This window comes from Perna viridis, chromosome 12 (assembly GCF_037379345.1).
Source record: "Perna viridis isolate PV_CMFRI_1.1 ecotype Kerala chromosome 12, ASM3737934v1, whole genome shotgun sequence".
Lineage (NCBI taxonomy): Eukaryota > Metazoa > Mollusca > Bivalvia > Mytilida > Mytilidae > Perna > Perna viridis.
Window position 1 is genome coordinate 23,473,335 of NC_142456.1, and position 17,043 is coordinate 23,490,377.

General features: G+C 33.7%; 1 protein-coding gene across 5 annotated transcripts in view; it reads left to right on the forward strand.

The window, feature by feature from the left end:
• Positions 1-16,489, forward strand: part of LOC148601749 (uncharacterized) — a 29,084-nt gene extending 12,595 nt beyond the window's left edge. For all 5 annotated transcript variants that reach the window (XM_088556094.1, XM_088556091.1, XM_088556093.1 and 2 more), the window contains 4 exons: positions 284-1,256; positions 1,720-1,898; positions 2,799-2,876; positions 6,129-16,489. In XM_088556094.1, coding sequence (XP_088412220.1) covers positions 284-1,256; positions 1,720-1,898; positions 2,799-2,876; positions 6,129-7,186 — 2,288 coding nt within the window. In that variant the 3' untranslated portion in view covers positions 7,187-16,489. The remainder of the gene's footprint in view (positions 1-283; positions 1,257-1,719; positions 1,899-2,798; positions 2,877-6,128) is intronic.
• The last annotated feature ends 554 nt before the right edge of the window (positions 16,490-17,043 follow it).

Consider the following 17,043-nt stretch of genomic DNA (forward strand, 5'->3'; position numbering starts at 1 on the left):
TACACATATGCTCATGGTAAGAAAATGTTCCAAACTTCTCTTTTTGTAGATGCACTTGCATAACATTTTTGTCTGGAATATAATAAATGATACATGGCCCCAATCACTGATTGTGCAATTGGCTAAAAGAGTCAATTCTCTTGAAAATGGATTTGTTTTAATATAACCAGAAGAAGAATCAGTTGAATACACAATCTTAAAACAATCTCAGATTTATTTTTTTTATATTGATAAATACAAATGTATTTGAAGTTTTCAGTTGATTTATATATGTTCCTTCTAGGATTAAAGCCAAAAGCTTCACATGGTTCTACCATCAAATTACAAACACAACATGAATTGCTTAATACAGATTTTGAAGACAGACCAAAAAGATGCATCAGAAGGGCAAAACCAAGAAAAAGAACATATAATAGTTATAATAATGATAACAGTGTAAGTAAGAAAGCAGACAGTGGAGGCCAGCTCTCTGTGTCATGTTCAGACAAAAGTAAACCTATACATTCTGGAACCACAGGCCTTGGAGGGAACCAGTCTACTCCTTCTGGGAATACAAGCTTTGCAGGGAAGATGAAGAAGTCTAAAGGTGTAAAAATTTATGTCATTAAATCTAATGCCATCTTTAGTTCACTATCTAGCCATAATCAGACATTAACTTTACAAAGACTCACAAAAATATCCCCCAATTCTTTGTGCTCAAGGGAGATAACTAGTCAGAACAGTTTTCATCACCTTCCTATACAGAGTCCAATGGCTTCACAACAGCATCAAAATACAGCTGATCAAAATGGCAAAAATAGTGGAAATAGAAGACATCATATTATATGTGATGAAACCAATGAAAGGAGTGAATATTTTGATGTATGTGGTTTAAACAATGTAAATGAGCACCAAATTGTACCAAGTGTAACTAATAACAATAACAAGCAAAATTTTATACAAGGCTTAATAATCGATTCGGAGGACAATGATGAAGAGGAGAATCAACAAACACCTATATTAAATCTGAGTACTGGATGCTCTGACAGGGAAATAAACATTTATGGAAGAAGACAACCTCCAGTTTTGAGCCCCAGTATTGCTAGTGTGGCAAAGAGTTTGAGTGATCCAGTCTCCAGACAACAGCTTCCTGTTACTAGTTTGATAGAGCCAAGTGAAATAACTTACTGCTTAGGTTACGATCTCCCATCTAATCTCATTGGAATGACATGTATTGAGTGTTGGGATAAGATAACATTTCTAAATCTGCATTTTAGGTATGGAAATAGAATATGTCATGGAAGTATAGTGTTTGTATGAACATAAGAGAAAGACAATCTGGTGATCACTGATAGCACTGTATTCCAAATTTTCTTAGTGAAAATGACAGATAGTTCAATGTATTTACATTGGATAGGATTAAGAAATAAATCACTGAAACTGTATTTGATCATTGCTTCACCATTGGTTGGTAATTTATGCTATATTAAATATCAACATAAATGGCCAGCTCTTGGTTAAACAATGATAAAATGGACTGGTAGAAATTTGGTAAGAGGCTGTATTAATGTGTAAATTAGAAATCATTGACATTGAAATTAGAGGATGTTTTTGGGACAGATTGAAGTGAACAAATAGAATAATTACCATTATCTGTTATCCTTAATTGAAATTAAACATAAAAGTGATGCTTCCCATTATCTATTACTTAATTAATAAACCTTTTTTTGTATGTTCAAGAAATTTGCCTGCTTGCCCGAGATGTGGATTCCGTTCCTTTTGTTGTATGTCACATATTAAACACATGGTGTTTGCCCATGATAGTCATCAAACTGCAGAACTCAGTGATTATATTGTTTGTGATGAGTATAAGTTGGAGTGTGCTTGTGGGATAGCATTTTCTGATGGAGATAAGATGGGTAAGTTTTCTTAACTTTATAATATTCTCTCAGCCTTACTTATTATGTTGCTACTGACCTTCAATATCATTCTGGTGTTGACTTCCTTTAGATTATGAGGAGGTCCAACATTTCAGGTTGTGGATGTTTATAAATAGAATAAAGACTTGAGCAAAGTGGGTTGAGAAAATTTCTAGTGGTATCATTTGTGAAAAATTAAGTTTTTATGTACAACAAATATATTTTTCTCAGTTTTATTTATAAATGTTTAAAAGTTTTTTTTAGTTCAGCCGTATTTTGTCCCTGTCACTACTATGAAGAAAACATAGAAATACTGGTATCTGTCTGTCTGTCCATCTGGTCACATTTGTGGATGCAACTTCTCAGAAACTGCTTGACCGATTTTGTTCAAATTTTGTAGGATTGTTAGTCACTATTTTATATAGTTTTAAATTCTACAAATTTTACAGGAGTTATGAGACTTTTACACTTAACTTTTTTTTTAGCGGTGGAGGGGATAATAGGATAATTTATTGGATAGAGTGAATAACCAAAATATTTTCACAAGTGCCAAAGAATGCCTAGATTTAACAAGTGTGAGTTAAATCCTCAACCGTTCTTCGCACGAGTGATAATATTTTGGTTATTTACGATAACCAATTGATTATCCTATTTATTATGTAGATTTTCTTCATAATTAATTGATAATTTCAATATTAATTTTAAATTCTGTGATTGGCGGATTGATATCAAAGTTGTTACGTTTTTGGCGGGAGAAAGTGCAAGAGTGAAATTACCAAATTTATTTCACAGTGTGAATTATCGAAATTTATTACACTGGGAACATTCGATAAAACACTGCGATCTATATGATAAATATGACTACAAGTTGATTGTTAAAATTTACAATGTTTGTTTCAGCAAAACACTTGCTGGATTGTGAGTATGACCAAAACAGTTGTAAAGTTAGTGGTGGTGATGTTCCTATAGTCATTGATGGTAAGTATTTTGGATATAATTTTTTATTTTCTTAAAATATCTTAGAAGGTGGAAAACATATTTTTCCTTAATTGTTTGCTAGAGGTCTCACTAACCACTTCTAACGTTTCCATTACTTTACATGTTAAAAAAGTAATTTTCAAAGTCTCACTGTGAATTCCCAGGACAAATGACATCTTAAAGTTGCATACAGTTGCGAAGCTTGGAAAATAAGGCTTCCAAAATCATTATGCTAATGGTACGATGATAGTAGAAATTCTTCACAAAATTTACTTGAATAAATAATACTGAAAATCCACATTTTTACCTGTTCTGCTAACTGACAGCATGGAGGCAAATTCCTCACACATGTAAACAATATTCATACACTTTTGTAGTTAGTTACATATATGATTTTAAAGTACACATTCTCAGCTTTATTTTGACTACTTTTAATCATAATACACACAAATAATGCACTTACAATGCATATGTCTAGGTTCAGTGTGTTTTTGGTACTTCATATGGGGGTGGGCATTTGACCCGGAAGTGGTTAGTGAGACCAGAAACACCAAGGTAGTTATTTCTCCTGGAGGTGGCGCTCAAAGGTTTTAAATATCACTATAAATCATTAACAGTAACCATGGTTACTATGCAAAAAATTTGGGGGGTAATTGAAATAAAGATGAGAAATAAGGTAAAGATCAAAAATTCAATCAAGAAAATTTCACTATAGAATCCAATTAGAAGTAAATCAAGACGGACTCCCCACCTAGCTAGTGCATGCCAGGTTTTTCCTAGGCCAAGAATATTAACAGTACGCTGAAAAGTTTCATAAGCTATAAATAAGGGTTTTATTCAAGTTCAGCAATTTGAGATTTTATCTATAATATTTCTTGTGATATTGAAAAAAATCCAACTGCATTCAAATTATGAATATGTACACATGTACTATTAGGCCAGTTTTAATATTTGCAATTACAGCCCTTTTGCATGTTTTTTTTTTTTTTTGTTAATATATATCAAAGCATACAAAATTTACAATTCTATGACTTTATGGTGACATATAGAAACTATAACAAAAGCTAGTTGATTATGGAAATTCCTCACATGGGGAGAAATTGATTTTCATAGTTTTAGAATAGAGAATTAACGAAATATTAAAAGTGTGAAAATTTATTTCTCCTGATGTGAGAAATTCGTTATCATCAAGCTTTGAGTGGAAGATTCTGTTTCTTATGATTTTTTTTTTTCAAAACGAAAACTTTAAAGTCTGTTGACATTTGTGGCAAGGTGGAAATTCTAGCTGTCATCTGTCTAAGACATCAACAGTTGTTACTGGAGAACAACATCAGAAATGTCACAAAGTGGATTTCAACAAATGAGATGTTATAGACAATGAGATCAATCACTCAACAAACAATTTTTTTTTTCTTTTTTGGCCAGTCACTGCATGATAACTTCCATTTCTCTAGAGACTAGAACTACTTTTCTTCCACTGGTCAGGAAATGTGAAAATCTATTATTCTGTTCCTTCCTCATTAAATGTCTGTACAAGAATAATCAAGGGAACCAAGGTTATAGTGGTAATCAAAAGAATGTAATCCAGAGACAAAGACCAGACATGGAAAACAGACATACACAACAAAGAACATAAAGTAACTAAAATCATACATACAAAGTAACAAAAGCAAATGAGCAACTCAGACTCCACTAAAAACTGGCAGCATGGACTAGGTGCACTGCTAGGGTAAGCGTCTTCTGCTTTTCTATAAATTGCTTATCTAATGACCAGTATTAGTGGGGTTTGATTTTAAATTTGGTCTCTGTGATCTTTTAAAGAAAGGTTAAGAAATAATTCTTTGTACAGACCATGGTCCTCTTTGTTAAGCTATTAGAGGCTAATAAATGACCTAAAAGCAGTATTTATAAACTCTTGATTGTCCTTTATATACATTGCTAATTTCTTGACAAATTTCAACATGGTTTGATTTTGATTGTGATCTTTCACACAGAACCCAGGCGTCGGTTTCACAAAAAGTGGTAAGTGTGAAATTGATCGTAAACTATGACGTCACAATGCTATTTTAAGTTGTGACGTCATTACTTACCATCAACTTTACACCTACCACTTTTTGTGAAATCAACACCTGGATAGCATCATTTTATACCCAAATCAAGGAGTGAGTGGTATATTGGAATCATTAGAATTTCTCTCTGTGTAAAAAAAATTAACAAATATAACTTTCAACGATTAGAGAAAGGATGCAGAAATTTGAAAAATAAGCAGCCACATATGCGGAGGATAATGAAACACAACTTTGTTGAGAGGCAGAGACGTGCTGACCTGAAACATAATTTCAATAATTTGCAGCAGATCATATTTGAAGGTCACAGAAAAAAAACAATGAATATGCAACAAAAATAAGTATAATTAGGAAAGCATTAGCTCTCATTAACGAACTTACTACTCAGTTCCAGAAATTGGAAACACAAAGATCGTAGTTAATAGAGCACAATTCAAAATTACAAGTTGAATTTAATGCAAAAAAGATAGAATGTAGGTATATTGGAATCACATTCTCTATCTATTACCAATGACTATGCCAGTTCAAATCATGTTATTATCACATCGACACCTCGTGAATAGATGTAATATGGCAAGTTAATTTATTTGATTTATCGGGCTAAAATTAAGGAATGTAGGTCGTTCTGTATGACTCTAATTTGACCTTTATCTTAATCACTTTGAATGCACGTGTGAAATGTCTGTGACATAATGGTGTGTTGGTTATCAGTATCTAGTAGACCATGCAATGAATCAGATGGCCTTTGTCTCACTTTAATGTAACGGTTCCCCACTATTTTACAATAGATTAATTTCTAATTTGGTACGTGGTCTCATATTGATGGGACGTAAGTTGTTAGTGATTTTGGTTATTGCTTGTTTTAAATTCCTGGTTTTTAGGACTTTATATTTTTTCACTATTATAGAATAATTGTGAAAATTTGGTTAAAAAATTTTTCAGCTTTCACTTTAGATTGATTTTAATGCATGTTGCTTTATATAGATGTGTATACACTGTATGCAATTTAAGTTGCTTTTGGATATCAACTTCCTGTTTCATTGAACTTCATTTGACAATTAGTTAAAACTTTGCAATTACCTTGAAATTTGACGAAAACTTTTTTTTTTTTTCATTGTTTAGTTGATAGGAAATGTAAAATCAAATATTTCTTTAAATACTTGACTTTTTTTATATTTTTATAAAGATGATGGTGATGATTGTCGTGTAATTATACAAACTATAAATAGCAACAGAGATGCCAAATCTAAGGACGTAGATGTGGGCAATGGATATGATATGGATTTTTCGAGGTCGTTTGGAAGAAATGCAAGAACATGTAGATCTTACAAGAGAAGAAAAAACAGGGGAGCAAAAACAGTTCAGAATAAAGTATTGGATTGTCATATACCAGAAGTTAGATATAGAGTTGTAAACAAGTGTAACACTGAAGAGAGAAAAAGGTTGTCAAATGAGAAAAGAGAAAGCAAGGGACTGACAGGGTTAAACATCTATACTGAACATATGTACTGCCTTCAGCCATTTTGGAGCATTGATAAGTCAACAGCAGAATCCAAAAGACAGGTCAAGGACGTTGATAGATATGTTAAATGGCTTATTGATAAGACAAATGAAAAAAATAGTTACCATGTAACCCAAAAGGAATGTGCTAAAAGAAAGATTGAATCAAATTACTTGAAGTTGGGGTCGTCTAGTGTCTATGTTACTAACAAAGTTGGAAGAGAAAGTGAATTTTTCAAATCTCATGATGAGAATGAGTTTGAAATTGATGTTGAGGAAGATTTTTCAGAAAAAAAGATGCTTCAAACAGGATGGACGTTTTTTGAAAATAATCAACCAGAATTGGACGAAAGCAATGCAAAAAAATTAGCAAATATAACTTTCAAACGATTAGAGAAAGGATGCAGAAATTTGAAAAATAAGCAGCCACATATGCGGAGGATAATGAAACACAACTTTGTTGAGAGGCAGAGACGTGCTGACCTGAAACATAATTTCAATAATTTACAGCAGGTCATATTTGAAGGTCTGCCTAATTCACGGAAAAAAAACAATGAATATGCAACAAAAATAAGTATAATTAGAAAAGCATTAGCTCTCATTAACGAACTTACTACTCAGTTCCAGAAATTGGAAACACAAAGATCTTTTTTAGTAGAGCACAATTCAAAATTACAAGTTGAATTTAATGCAAAAAAGATAGAATGTTGTTCAAATGTAAGTATAGCAAACATTTCTCATTAAGATGCTCACAAGATTACTGACACTGTAATTATAGTTGATGATTAGTTTAGATCATAATATAGAATCTGTTTGTATTATTATAGCTTCATTTAACATGTGGTTGGTAAATTGAAATCATTTTGTTACCTTCATCCATTCAACCAACCTGCATTATGTTTAAAAACAATGATTTTGACTACATATGGGTTGGTAGATTTTCAATATGACCAAATTTGGTATTTGGCTTTTAATACAACTATAATAATTTATTAACTTCCCTTGACCTAAAAGGCCATGTGAGCTTTTATCATCACTTGGCATCTGTCGTTGATGACTTCGTTGTTTTCGTCATCATTGCAAACTGTCGTCCACCGTTGAATTTTCCTTATAATCTTTTCCTCTGAAACAGCTGGACAGAGTTTGATAAAACTTGATTACAATCATCTTTGGCATGTCTTCTCACAAAATAGTATTCATTATGGCCCCTTGCCAAAATATATGGTCTATGTCACTAAAGGTAGAAGGGGTATCGCCATATTTATTTATATCTCAAAAATCATAACAGATAGAAGAAATCTGAGACATCTTAGGCTCTATGGCTCAAAAAGATCTATCTTCAGACTTTAATTTGTAGATAATCCATTTACTAATTTTTGAGTTAATGCCCTTTTTTTGCTAGTATTACCTTTGTTTGGCAGTTTTTCCTGTTATATAGAAAACAAAGAGGATTGATGATTAATGTAAATTGATAAAATATTCAGTATTTCATTATATATACATATGTATTTGGTGCAAATTTCAGAAAAAAGTTTTTGACCCTTCTTTAAGTTATGGCCCCTGAAAGTTTCATTTTTGACTTTTTTATCGGTATTTCCTTTTACATGTATTTAGAAAATGAATGCACATTGTTAATGATAGTAATTTGATAAATTAAGTATTTCAGTTTCTATTTTTGGTACAAATCTCAGTAAAATCTGTTTAGCTTCTTAAAGTTATGGTTTGCCAGAATATAGCTAAAATATTGCTGCTCGGGTGTTAAACCCCAATAATCAGTCATTAAAGTTATGGTTCTTGAAAGAGTCTTTTTTGACCTTGTTATAAGTTTTTGCCTCTTACTCAGACAATGGAAGCAGATTATTAATATGATTGATAAAATGTTTGGTTTTTCATTTTTTTTTTTTTGGTACAGATTTCAGAAAAATTTGTTGACCTTTTCTTAGAGTTATGGCCCATGATAGTGTCGTTTTTGACATTTCTATCATTTTTTGCCTATTATTTACAAAATGAAAGCAGTTTGGTGATTATTGTAAATTGATAAAATGTTCAGTATTTCAATATCTATATTTGGTACAAATTTCAGGAAAAAAAATTGACATTTTTATCAGTTTTTGCCTTTAAATTAAAAATTGAAATGGACAAATAAATGTCAAGAAATACTTGTACATGAACAATTGAATGGGACAATTAATCATACCACTATGCGGGTTAACTGGACATACACATACATGTACCTATGTCAAGCTGGATATTGATTTAATGTTATTTTTACATGAAAGGATACTATATATATATGAATATATATTTTTTTGAGATCCTCGCTTTTAACATGTTAATAAAAGTTGCAGTCAACTTCGTTCTTCTTTTGGAAATACGCAGCCTTCTGAGTCATTTTCACTTGATTAACTAGTTCCACTAATTTTATAGAATTTTTTTCATTTTTCCGGGTTTTGTTTTGGCGGCCATTTTGAAATCGGCAGCATTTTGAAATGCCGGAAGTGACATGAACATCCCCTGAGCATGCTTGATTTTTGAGCCAAGTTTGGTATGAATCGAATTAACGGTCTCCGTGAAATCGCTAGGACATCTTTACGTGCGGAAAAAATCCTATCAGTACCTGTGTATGGAGTATTTTTTATACCACAACTCAATTTCAATGCCAGACTTGCTGTGACTATGCAGACTTTTTGTATTGTGCTCGACGTCTTACAATTAGGCTTTTGGAACAGGGTTATGTTGCTACAAGATTGAAGTCATCATTACAGAAGTTAAATGGGTGTCATCATGACATTGTGGATCGTTACAGTGTCGTCTTTCGTCTACCAAAAACTTGACATTTTATGAGCAACTCGGCAGGTGTTTCTAGCAAAACAGAGGTTGTTTACCCTACCTGTGCACCTGGTCCACGCTTCTAGTGGAGTCTGAGTTGCTCATTTACTCAACAAAAATCGATATTGAAATACTGAACAATATCACCAATTATTGATTATTTGGCTAGTCCCAGACACTAGTACACAGGTGCTAATGGTATGTTGCCACAGATGAAAGGAAAGTTGTCAATTCTGAATGAAAAGTCATCACGTTTGTCGTAAAGTTTGGTCAATAGTTTTCCTTTACCATCAATTTCTAAGTGTAGGTCAAGATATATGAGGCTGACTTCACAGTGTCTTTAGTATCCTTTATCTCAAGTTCTTTTTGGTAGATGCGATGTATCAAATCCCCGAAATTAAGATTGTTTAAAGATAATGCGTCATCTATATAGCGGAAACTGAAATTAAAAGATCTAGCTGAACGATGTTCTTTTTTCGGATCAGATCAGCTATAAAGTCAGCCTCTTAGGAGTGGTGGAATAGGTCAACAAGTAGAGGAGAACAATTTGTTCCTATTGGAATGCAGACCTTTTGTTTAAAAACGCGTCCACCACACTGGACAAATTTCACAATTTTGAAAACATCGTCTGTGTATTTGGAAGATGATTTGGAATTATTGTTTACAAAGTATGAGAAATCTCTACCAAGAACTATATAAATATATCAACGTGTACTTTTTTTTTCGTAGAATGTTTTTGAGTCGGAATTTTAACTGAGTATGAGGAATAGAAGTATTCAGTGTTAAAAATCATAGGTTTTAATGCTATTCTATTCTGAAAATAATCTTGTATTGAGGGTCTCCAAAAGATCTTTCGAATTTTTCAAATCCACATTGAATTAATGTCACTACGTCTACGGGAGTAATAAGTGTTGTGGTAACACTAGCACTAGAGACCATTTTTGACAACTGTGAGTATAGAAGTTGATATTTTCTTCTATGTCTACCTTTGATACTAAACATTTGATATTATACGTTTTGCAGACAAAAACAATGTTGTTTGGGGCTTTGTCTGCTGGAACGACAACGTATTGTCATGTATAGTACAGTAATCAAGGGAACCAATGTTAAAGCAGTAATCAAAAGAATGTTATCCAGGGACAAAGACCAGACATACACAACAAAGAACATAAAATAACTAAAATCATACATACAAAGTAACAAAAACAAATGAGCAACTCGGACTCCACTAAAAACTGGGAGCACGGACCAGGTGCACCGGTAGGGTAAGTGTCCTCTGCTTTTCTAGAAAAACCCGCCGAGTTGCTCATAAAGAGTTAAGTCCGGGGTAGACAAACGAGAAAAGAGAAACTATGATCCGTTGAATAAATCAGTTTTCATGGTGTAGGTGGATACACCATGAAATGATGACATCAAGTGTGTATAGAGATAATGTAGGTTCAGAAACGGGTGGCCCCGTGCTGGTCTGGGTGTCAAAAGAATAGGCCTGGAGCAGCGCTAAGCTTGTCGTAAAAGGCGACTAAATAGTGCTCAGGGGCGTAGCTAGGCCTGTTTTAGTTGCACGCAAAAGTACGGCGAGGGGCTTGGGGGGGGGGGGGGTCGCTCAAGGCCCCCAGTGAGTCCGACAAGGCAAAGCCCTGAAGGAAACTCCTGAATTTTAACCATTTTGGAGCCAGTTTTTCAGAGCCTATACTACGTTCATGGTATGCATATGTGATAAATAACCTTTATTTCATCTTTAAAATATGTGTTTTTATTTTTTTTTTACATTTTCCGAAAGTATGCAACTGCGTATTTTCGTATAGGCAGCTACGCCCCTGGTGGGTGCTCAGAACCCTTGCCGGGGGCTAGGGCGCTCTGTCCAGAGAGCAACTGGGTCGTGTGCCCCAGGTGGTGGAATGGGGTAATCCTGGCGTGTTACATGCTGGCGTTGTCAGGCTATAATACTGAAAACCTGACCGCAAACCATAGTGGTGCACCGTGTTGGGAAAGATGCTACATTCCTCGCACGTTGAAAGACCCTACTGTGGTGTCCTCTCGAAGTAGGAACCATAGGGCTCCGCCACAGGAAGCTACATTGACCGACCCTACCCACCTCTCCCTATTTCTAGTGACAATCAAAATTTGTCGACCCTATTATCCTCGTGACCCATCCTGTTTTTCATTTCATCATCATTTCATGTTCATTTTATCTTCCGCTTCATGTTCATCGCCTGAATATAGCTGAAATATTGCTGCTCGGGCGTTAAACCCCAACAATCAACCAATCAATCAGAAATGGGTGTGACGAGACTTGTTTTGTAAAGAGAGTGTAGTAGAGTGAGAGGTATAGAGTTTGGTTCGAATGTGATGAAGTCCAAGAGGTTTTTGTATAAAAGAAGACAATCCATGTAGAAATCATATATCTTAGGTGACGTATAGTGGCGACGACCATGACTCGTTTCCCGTCTTGGTTTTTTGTCAAATAAATTCATCACACTTTTTTATTGTTATATTGGCTTGAAATGTTTCCTATACTTTGTATGTTCTTATTGCACCCATATGGTATTACCGCGTGTCAATTCTGCATGTCCAGTATTCCTCTCTTTCCCTACGATAGTTTTTACGTAGAACGGAACTGTTCGTTGGATGATGGATAGCGAACTTTCATAGAGAGCATTGAATGATCTTTTTGATTAAAATGTTGATAAACTGTCGGGAATTAGGTCGTATTAATTCCCGAACGATGACCGCACATTCGTTTGTTTAATCGTTCATGTGTGTCACTAGACCACATAAGTTGCATTATAATCCATACATTAAGTTTGTTGTTTTGCAATTAAGTCATCGTGACATTTTGTGTGAAAGGTTTTGTTCGTAAGAGTACTAGTGAAGAAAGAGTCGCTTATAAGAATGTTGCATGTTTTTTTAATACCACATTTTGATATATTACATTGTTGTTCGTCATTGTTGTAGTCAAATATATAATTTAAATTGATGGAATATAGTTTGATTATTTTGATATGGTCACAATTGTTGTACTGGAATAGTTGATCTGCTGATTGAACATGTGAATGGGTACTTTTTGTACTGGAATAGATGGTCTGCATACTGAACGTGTGATTGGATATTTTTTGTACTGGAATAGATGGTCTGCTGACTGACGTGTGATTGGGTACTTTTTGTACTGGAATAGATGGTCTGCTGATTGAACGTGTGATTAGGTACTTTTTGTACTGGAATAGATGGTCTGCAGACTGAACGTGTGATTGGGTACTTTTTGTACTGGAATAGATGGTCAGCTGACTGAACGTGTGATTGGATACTTTTTGTACTGGAATAGATGGTCTGCAGACTGAACGTGTGATTGGGTACTTTTTGTATTGGAATAGATGGTCAGCTGACTGAACGTGTGATTGGATACTTTTTGTACTGGAATAGATGGTCTTGCAGATTGAACGTGTGATTAGGTACTTTTTGTACTGGAATAGATGGTCTGCAGACTGAACGCATGATTGTTTTTTTTGTACTGGAATAGATGGTCTTCCGACTGAATGTGTGATTGGGGTACTTTTAATTGAAATTGATGGGGCACTATCCATATCAGATGTGAGCCTGCTAAGATTCCAATCTGGGGACACTACAGTCTACACTACAGTGTGACCATCTGTTGTCATTTTCGGACCATTTTATACCAGGCAACGGATGAGGCCGTCTTTCTTTCATACCTCTTGTTGAAACCATAATCTTTTTTTAAATAGTATAACTGGGCTGATAAATAATTTGAAATAAAATCTGATTGTATTTTTAATGTTTTTTTTTTTCGGTGCGCACTTTTAGTATGTTATTTTGTTAACATAAGTAGAATGACAATTAATGTTTGAATGTGCAGTATCATAACAATTAGGATTTGCATGTATCTAAATTGTTAAAGCGATTAAACGAAGTGAGCGTTCGTACAATAGTATCACCTGTCGTCGTCGTCGTACTTGTCATCATTGGTAGCCGTAGTTTTAGTTTTTTTTGGTGGTGGGGGGGGGACTTGAGTAAGATATATAATCTTCTTTGGAATCTTAATGCATTGTTCCTATGGACACGAAGAAGGACCCTATAGTTTTTGGAGGTTTTTACCCCACCCCTTTTGGGAATAAGGGGCTAAAAGGGGAAAAGTTTATTGTTGATCTGATTTTTATTATGCAGTTGCCAATTCTAAGATGTTAATTCCTTTTGAAATTTTGTGTCGATAATTTCTTTACAGCTTAGGCTTATCTTAACTCTTAAAAGTTATGCCAGTACCCCTAAAACTCAACCTAATTATTATTTTTATTATTGATTCCTTATCAAAGTCCCTGCCTGCATTTATCAATCCGATCGTAAATACTTCTTAATGATTCAATAATGTTAACAACAAAATTACCGAACAATAATCCGATTCATAGTAAAATCAAGCCCAAACTAAATCTGGCAAAATAGATATACCACCGAAGCAGCTGGAACCACAATGAGCCCGACTTGGTCAAGGCAATTTAAACAAAATGATGGATTGAATCCAGATTTTACTGCTCGCTAAACCCCCCTCTTCCACTGTGGTTTGTATATATCAGTGATGATTAAAAAGCATTGGAACGCTAATCGGTAAATCTACGGTCATATCAGCAAAAAAACAACAATCATTACTCATTGTTTTAAAAGGAACTGAGTATTTTTTTAACTACGGAATTTTATCTAAAAATGCATTTTGTAAGAGACCCTTTAAGACGTATTTCCTCCTACCCCTGATTTAGGAGTCTGTTACGCTGATATTTATGACGTTCAGTGAAATCAAGTGTATCGTACCTAATCTAGCATAGTGAATCAATTGTGAAATATAAAAACCATATACAGGTGATGAAGGTATATTGCAGCACAGGTAAGAAAAATCGATAATATTTAAATTAACGTCGACTATTTTATCATAAGTTTTACTGCTGAGATAGCCATTGTTGTCAAATTAGAGATGTATTTCCCATCACAAATGCAGAACACGATTTTTTTCTGTAGTATACATATATATCCTTTTTCTCGAGCTCTGTTGGATATATCGACGGTAACCCTTTTTCAAAAGGAGGATTACAAAGATTTTCGAACGACTGAGTCACAAAAAGAAGGATTTTTGGACCATATACCACAATTATTGTGACTTTTCACCGGTATATGTGTCAACTGGTTTTACACGAGACCATGCTTTTTTTTTTGGCTTACCAGAGAAAGCTCACACTGTCACAATTTGGTTGGTATCCGGTAACGGTTCCTGGGCAGCTAAAATAATAATTCGAAATAGTAATTAGCAGTAGACTTTAATTGATGAATTCTTTTTTTTAATTGATAAATACATATAATGAACAATTGACAAAATTTAGAATTTAAACATTAAACTATGAAGATATAATAACAAGAAAAAGTCCTTCAAAATACAAATCCAAAACTCGAACTGTAATAACGTAAAACAACATCAGTAGTTAAAAATATTATATTTAGAAGTCCAATTACGCTTAATTCTTAATCAAATTTCAATAATTAAATAAAACAAAATAAAATAAAATATTGAGATTAAGATGAAGTTAATTTTGAATAAAACAATGTACTTTGAATGAAAAGTGAATAGTAACACTTAACCTAAAATAATGATAAGGAAGAGTCGTTGGCACAAGAACCAGAAACGTTCAAAGTTGCCCACTATATATGGATCTGATATTGAACTTGGCATTTCGTTCCGCCCATAATTACCGAGTCATTCTCGATTTTACTATCCTTACATGAAGATCAAAATGAAGAAAGAGTTTCGTTTGAGAGTAATGTTCCATCAACTGAGAAGTCACATGAGGTCGCTAAAGTAGTCAAATTTGGACATAGAGTCACATAACTACACACGATAAAAAAAAGAAAACAAACAAACAAACAAACAAAACAAAACAAAACAAAAAAAAAACAAAAAAAAAAAAAAAACAAAAAAAAAAAAAAAACACAAGATCTTTCATTTTTTCAAATAATGGTTCTTGGCAGGACCACATTGATTACATAGTAAAAAGGCTTATAGTAAGATTAATATTTTACGACAGATGCGTTTCATTCATGACAGAATCACCTTAGAGAAAATGTATTTTTCATTTATTCGGCCAATTTTAGAATATGGTGATGATATCTGGGACAATTCGACAACGTCCTTAGTTAACAAGATGGAACATGTTTAGATAGAAGCTATGCGAATTGTGACGGGAGGGACCAAATTAACATCTATCAATAAACTTTATAAGGAAACGGGAAGGGAAAAACTTTCGGACAGAAGGGAAAAACATAGACTCATATTATTATATAAGATTATCAACAAGAAACTCCAGAGTATTTGCAATCGTTAATTCCAAACTCGGTTGATTCCTTGCATGGACATTATACTAGACAATCACAAAATATATTAGAAATTCGCACGAGAACTAACTTCTATTCTGAATACTTTCTGCCAGCAACAGTTAAACTGTGGAACAAATTTCCTCAGAGGACCAGGAGTTCTAGTTCCACTAACATTTTTAGAAATAAGTTTAATAGCATTTGATAAAATGCCCGAATCTTTACTTTATTGGTACACGGCAAATATTACATGCCAGACTGCGAATAAACAGTGCTTCACTTTACGAACATCTGTTCAGTCGTAACCTTGTTAATATCTCTAATTGCACCTCTGGTCATGTCGAATCAACTTCCCATATTTTGCTCTTTTGTCCCAAATATACTTTATTACGAAATGAAATCATATTTTCTATGGCACTTGATGTACCTATTACTGTAAATGTATTGTTGTATGGCTCAAATATTCTAAATGCTGAACAAAATGTAGAAGTTTTTCTTAAAGTTCAAAAGTTTATTATCAAAAGTAATAGGTTTATAAATGCTTGACTTCCATGTACTGCATCTCTACACTAATTTTGTAATTCCATTTCTGTTTTTTCTATTCGTTTGTCTTATTTACTAGTCAATTATGAAAATCATTCCACATGCATCTTATGTATAAGAATATTCTTGCAAGTTTACTCTTAAGGACACGGAACTTTGTATAAGCTATCTAGCTTCTTTCCGAATCCTACCATGAGTTTGTATGTAAATGTGTAGACAGTATTTGCTTGTGCTTATATACTTGAATAAATATGTTTAAACTAAGATGTTTCATAATGTATACGTAATTAATAAATATAGATTATTACGTACTTTAGCAGCGTTCATTATTATATGCACTTATCAGCCCGAGGTCATATTATCAGCCCCAGAACCGTCGGGCTCGAGTAATGATCACAGGATTGGGGTTTATTAAGTATATTATGTGATAAATACTATATGCAGATCAGTTGATCATATACTCCAAAATAATATCAAATATCTTGGAACTACCTCTATTGTGTCCATCTTTGTAAATATTTTTAAAAAAAATTCGGAAATGATTGGAAAAGGGTATGATAAAGCTTCCAATGAATGCCAAAGAAGCATGCGATAAATTCCGGAAGTGCACCCTAATCGACCTGCTGTGGGTATTCATTAGGAAACATGTTTGTAAACAATTTTTAATTTTCCGGAAATGACTAGAAAAGGGTGTGATAAAGCTTCCAAACAATGACGACGAGGCATGCGATAAATTCCGGAAGTGGGTCTCTATCGGCCCACAGTGGCTTTAATTTTCATTAGAAGACTTATCGAGGGATAAATTTTTGCCTTTGTTTATAATAAGAATATGATGAAGTAATTTTACCAACTTGTCTAATATGATA